Source organism: Arachis stenosperma, chromosome 2 (genome assembly GCF_014773155.1).
Source record: "Arachis stenosperma cultivar V10309 chromosome 2, arast.V10309.gnm1.PFL2, whole genome shotgun sequence".
Classification (NCBI taxonomy): domain Eukaryota; kingdom Viridiplantae; phylum Streptophyta; class Magnoliopsida; order Fabales; family Fabaceae; genus Arachis; species Arachis stenosperma.
In genome coordinates this window covers 99,525,319-99,531,720 of record NC_080378.1, presented here as the reverse complement: position 1 = coordinate 99,531,720, position 6,402 = coordinate 99,525,319, and the positions used below count along the sequence as shown (strand labels likewise).

Sequence of the window (6,402 nt, the reverse complement as noted above, 5' to 3'; positions counted from 1 at the left end):
TTGCTTTATTTTTCATTTTATTATCATTTGTTTTAATCAATTTTTTATGCTTTCATCTTTTTGTTTATTTTACTCTTTTGACATTTGTCATAAATTTACCATTAGTAATATTAAAATAAATTGTTTCGACACTAATTAAATAATTATCAAGACAATTTTACTCTTTTTTAAAATAGTTGTATCTGCTCTACGATACTTGAGATCAACAAAAAAAAACGAGTGAAACAGTACTAAATCCATTTTGTATTTCAAATTCCAATATTTCCAAATAAACAACAAAAGCGAACATTTATTGGTTTCATACATATATGAAGCTAAGTGCCTCTAAAAAATGTGTCTAAGCAAAACTAAAAATAACCGGTCCATATTATTGAACATGTTGGACAAATTCTCCTATTTTACTTTATAAGGGAAAAAAAAACAAATTGAACCGCCTCACTTATTAAATAGCCCCTTCTTTCCAATCATTCTCTTTTTTTTTTTGCCTGGCTTCTCTGTATCCTTCCAACACTTCAATTTGAATTGGAAGTCCTTCCCCCCTCTTATGCATATAATGATTTGATTTGATTTGATTTGATGGATATATTGTGTGTCTAACATTTTGGAAGATCTTTTGGTGGTGGTATCACTGATTGTTTAGGACCTTTCCCATTTTCCACCAAAAATGCCATCTTTAGTCCCCATGTTGTGTGCACCTCCAGATGGCAATGCATGAACCAAACCCCTGTAAAATACAAACATTATTATCAACACATTCAACATTATTCATCCTATAACCCAAAAAAGGTTTTTGGTGCACCTTACCTTAGGAAAGATAATGTCAAATTCTTTAATAAATTTTGTATTAAAATTTGTATGAAAATTTCCTTTTAAAATTATACTACCTAGGCTGATTCTTTGAATGAGTTTATTAGAAAAGTAAAGATGGAGAAATTTTAGCATTAATTGGGAAACTTCTAACCACTTAAGTTGGTATTAACCAGCTATTTTCAATTATCTATATGTAATTTTATATATAATTTCATAATCATATTAAACGTATAAAAAAAATTAGCTATTAAATCATTAAACTGTAAAATATATATTTATAATATAAAATTCATATTAAAAATGAATTAAACAGTATATATTTATATAAAATACATAATGACCCATTTTTAGCGTCAAAATAACTTTTTTTATAATTTCAATTAGAATTTTACGTCAAACTCACTCTGATTTATTCCTTTTATAAGCATACTCAAACAGAATTATAAAGATATCGAAACAGACCAACTTATTTGAAAAATTAGCATTATAAATGATGAAATTAAGAAATTTTTTTTTACCTGGATTATCAGCTCTGAATCTAATAGCAACCCAGCCTCCAGTTGGTACTCCAACAGTGTTCCTTTCAACCGGATCAACAAGGTTGAAGCTCTTTGGATCCGTTTTATTATTATAATTCCCAATTCCCCGACCAATAATATAGAAATTGAATCCATGAAGATGAACCGGGTGGCTCTCAGGTGCAATGATCCCGGTATCTTGCAGCACAAGCTGAACCGTATCATTGTACTTCACCTTGTATAGCTTGGTACCAACTGTGGTCTGCAAATTCTTTGGTCCGGCACCGGTAAAGTTAAAAACATTCGGCGGATTTCCGGGAAAATCCGTCGTAAAAACACCCTTAATATTGAAGTAATGCGCTTGAAGCAAGGCCGTGGTTGGCATACTAAACGTCACATTATTAATGGACGCAACTGCCCTGCTTCCATTCCCGGCTTTACAGGTCGGGCACGGATTAATTCCTAAACCAACGGTAAAGAAAAGCGAGTGGTCAATTGTGTGCGGTACATTGACAGGGTATCTGTTCGAGTTAAGAGCTTTAAGAGAATCAAGGAAGTTATTGGCTATTTTTGTCGCGTTTTTGGGGGGAGGAGTTGTGAGTACTGTAGGGGTATTTTGGAGAATTCCAGTGTAGTGAAGTGTTGCCGTGGCGGTTAAGTTGTCAACTGCAATTGGTGCCTCCATGAATGGAGAGACTGCAACTAAATATTTGCCAGATTTTTGGTCAGCTTCTAGAAGGACATTGGTGGTTTGACCTGGAGCTATGAGAATGGTGTCAATTTTGAAGGGCTTGACATATGTGGCATCAACTTCAACCACGGTGAGCTTGTGGCCTGCGATTTTGAAGAAGAGTTCCTCATTGAGTGCAGCGTTGATGATTCTCAGAAGGTAGGTCTTGCCACTTTCCACAGGTAGGTTGTATACTTCTGCGTGTTTTTACGAAAATGTTTAAGAAAAGTAGTAAAAAACAATCTTAACTTGTTTTATTTAGTATTCATTAATTGAAAAATAAGACAAATTCTAACCTTTTTTTTATCTACCTAGCATTACTATTATTTTAAAGAATTATTTTGTCTCATAATTTAAGAATTTGTAAACAAAAATTACCTTGTGTAGAACAATTGGTAACTGTCCCTGGAAGGCCGTTAATGGTATGAGCATCTGAGACATTTGGTGCCAAACCTGATTTAAGAGCTTCATTGATAACTGCTTCGGTATCTGATTTCCACCATTCTCCTACAATATTTTTTGGGTCACCATAGTTAAAACGAATTAAATAATAACATTTTGTGAATAGAGGAATATAATAAATGAATTTGAAGGGTGTTAGTGTAATTGTGGTGCACCTAATACAAGAACCAATTCATCATCAGGCTTAGGGAAAGGATAATGGACACCCCTCTTGGGCAAGATAACCAAGGCTCCATGAAGAGTGGACCTTAGCCAATTAACATGTGCATGCCAAAGAAGTGTTCCTCTTTGTCCTGTTATGGTGAAGTTGTAAACAAAGCTGTTTCCTGGTTGAATTGGGCACTGTGTCACATATGCAGGCCCATCAGCCCAACCAGTTCTCAACTGTCTAATCCCATGCCTGCCCAAAATTGTTGTAGTCAACTCTAAAATTAGCATTCCATTATAAACATTTGTTTGGTAATTATCTAAGGATGAAAATTCAGAAATAATAAAAAAGGTTAAAGTTACAAAAACAAGGAAAAATTTTAAAGATAAAATTATTATACGTACAATATTTTTATTTTTATTTTTTTTCTATTTCAATATTTATGCATAAAATTTTCAATTTCTTCTCTAATATTCTTGCATTTTCTTTTAAATGGAATTACATTATTGGATCAAATATCAAGACTTGTCACCATATTCTATTGTATTGGTCTCTTAGCTTGTTATTTTTTGAGGGTTATTAATTTATTATTATTTTGAAATTAAATTGGATCCAATATTTTTTGTTTAGATTTCTTTAATATTTTTCAATATGACAAAGACATTTATTTAAACAAACAAGTAAACTAATTATTTGACCATTAAATTGGTTAAAGTGGACCAAATATTTTTGTATTGGTCTTTAGACAGTTTTTGGGTTCTATTACAAGAAACCCAATTAATTTTGTTAAAGAAAGTATGACTCTCAGTGTTTGGCAAAAGATAAACTCAAAATCATTAACACCGTGACAAATTTTTTTCAGATAAAATATACTTTTTATTTTTATCGTTTTTTATTTGTTTTAAAATTATCTTTAAATGTTTTTAATTTTGTCCCTATTAATATTTTAGATAAAATTAGCATACAGGGATAATTTTAATATAAATAAAAAATATTAAAAACAAAATTAAATATAATTAAATATTAAAAATATTTAAAAAAATTTATAAATATTAGAGATAAAAAATATTCTTTATCTATTTTCAAGTTATTTGAACAACCTAGTATTTTTCACTATATCCTACTATAACAATTATCTAGACATATAACATATTTATTTGTAAAATTTAGCTATTGTGTATTCTAAAAATACATTTTAATAGTATAATAATAGAAATTTTTAAATTTTAGTTATTTAATTCATTAAAAATATAAAAATTATCTTTCAATAATTTTTATTAATAAATTTTCTTATAATATTCTTAAATATAGATTTAAGACTCATTAACAAAGCCCGTAACAGATCACATGAAATGAAATTATAGTATGACACTAACCAATGGATTGTAACATTGTGGTTGACTCTGTTGACCACTCTGACCAGCACATTATCACCCTCCCTAGCGTAAAGAGTGGGGCCAGGGAACTTCCCATTAACCGTGACAATTGATTTGCTTGAACATAGTCTAGTGTAGTTCTTAGTCTCCACCTGCATCAAAAGCGTTACCAAAATTAGTTCATTTTGACTCTTTAAGATTTTTATGGAACATTATTATATTGCATGTTGTTGGAAAGAAGTGACTTATTAACCATCTTTAGGTGTGTACCTTCATTGAACTAGAGTTCTAAAAGTACTCATTATGGTATGCTTTAAAGTAACCTCTCCTTCAGTTCCGCTAATGATTAAATTTAGGTGTGTAATAGGCCAAATTTTTACACAAGCTAAATATTTAAAAAACATATTTAAATAAACTACTATTTTAATTTATAAAAATTTAAAATATTAATAAATTTGTCATGAATAAATAAAATTAATTTTATATTCATAAAAAATTATTATTTTTATGCATAAAAATTTAAAACATTAATAAATTTATATATAAATAAAATTGATGCTTATGTATCTTTATTACATAAAAACTATTTTTTATAGATATAAAATTAGTTTCGTTTATTTGTGGTTGAAAAATAACTCCTATGAAAAGATGTCAAAAAAAATTTAACAAATTCCATGCATTATTTGTATATATAGCTCATTTGTATAAGCTTCTTATATTAATTAAAGAGAAATATTTTATGATTTAATTTTGTCTTGCATATTGAATTGATTGACATTCTATAAGTAATGTCGGACTCATATAAAACGAGTCTCATTACATATATAAATAATGAAAGCATGCATGTTATCTTCATGAAATAATGGTAAATACAAATAACACGAAGTAAGCCAAAAAAATATGTAATAATACACGTACGTATGAATTTTTCTGTGGATATTTTACTTGTGATCAATGTTTTCGTACTAAAAATGCAATTGCAAATAATATTTCTCACTGCTAAAAAATTTTATAGATAAAAAATTCGCAGATAATTCTACAACATGAATTTGTTATCCTCACTTACGTGGAATGTGTAGTGCCTCACTTTGCATTCAACCAAAGCTGGGAGAATCAACGCTACAAAAAGCAACACTTTAATCCAAGAAGAAGAACCCATTTCACTCAGTTTCTTCTTTTGATTTTCTTTTCTAATTTGTTGTAGTATGTAATACAAACACTGTTCTTTGTAGTGTTGCATTCATAAATGACATTCCAATGCAAACTTATATAGGCATGAATGAAATGAAAACAAGCCATTGCTATGACGTCGTTTTAGCTTGGTTAGGTAAGTGATGGATGCATCCTTGGAAATTAAGACTTAGATCGATGATGTTATGAAAACGACTAAGATGTAACCATGCTATCTCATTATATCTTGCATGTCACATAAAGTTGTGAGCTGTGAAGATAGTGGGAATTGAATCTCATGTATTTTGGAGTTCAAGCTATTAATTAACAAATTAAAAGCTTTGATTTCCTTAATTAGTAATTAATTAATTGGTCATATATATATGTTGCTATAATTTGGTTGGTTGTGTTTTATGACTATTAAACCTCTCTCGCTCTAACTCCCACTAATTAGTGATAACTTCGTAACCAAATGAAGTTTAATTAGAAGGAAAGTTTTAAAGCCTAGTTATTCATCATTTTGTTGTTGAAACAGCCTTTCACCTGCGGCTAGAAACAATTCGCATGTTATTTGGTTTTTTACGGTATCCTCCACCTTGGCAGTTCAATGACTAATTTGTCGCAAATCAAAACTTTATTTAAAGGTTTATCATTAGCCAATGGATTGTTGCATGTGCAAATTGAAATTCAAATTTCTGATACTTACTTAATCAGACTAATAAACTTATTGCATTAGTTTATTTTTATTTTTATTTTTATATTTTTACTTTTACTTACACAATGAATTAAAGAGGGCTATATAGCATGTTTTCATATGAAAATAGTAGGTGAAATATTACCAGAATGGTATGTGGTGTTCTAAATTGGGATTTTTTTGTCACTTAAGCAAGTTTCTTAGCTTGCTCAACTTCTATATAATAAGATCGTTTACCGTATTCTTATCATTTTCTCCTATTTAGCATATTAGAATCACAATAAGAAGGGGAGGGGGATGAATATATATGAAAATTGAATATTAGAGATACATCCAAAAATAGATTGTTTGAAGAAACACAAATAATTAATCACAACACGTTACTCCTTCCATGTGAATATTATAAAAATATTTTTATTTTAAAATATTATAAATGTATTTGTTATTAATGCCATAAATTATAATGGTATTTTAAAATTTAATTAGATAGAATC

General features: G+C 29.2%; 1 protein-coding gene across 1 annotated transcript; it reads right to left on the bottom strand.

Annotated features, from left to right (window-relative positions):
- Nucleotides 1-223: 223 nt before the first annotated feature.
- Nucleotides 224-5,270, bottom strand: LOC130958829 (laccase-4-like). Its single transcript, XM_057885245.1, has 6 exons — nucleotides 5,111-5,270; nucleotides 4,045-4,196; nucleotides 2,676-2,920; nucleotides 2,437-2,565; nucleotides 1,329-2,255; nucleotides 224-724 (listed from the first exon to the last, which is right to left on the bottom strand). Exons 1-6 carry the CDS (start codon nucleotides 5,201-5,203, stop codon nucleotides 594-596), a joined length of 1,677 nt encoding a protein of 558 aa, XP_057741228.1. The 5' UTR covers nucleotides 5,204-5,270; the 3' UTR covers nucleotides 224-593.
- Between the last annotated feature and the right edge of the window lie 1,132 nt (nucleotides 5,271-6,402).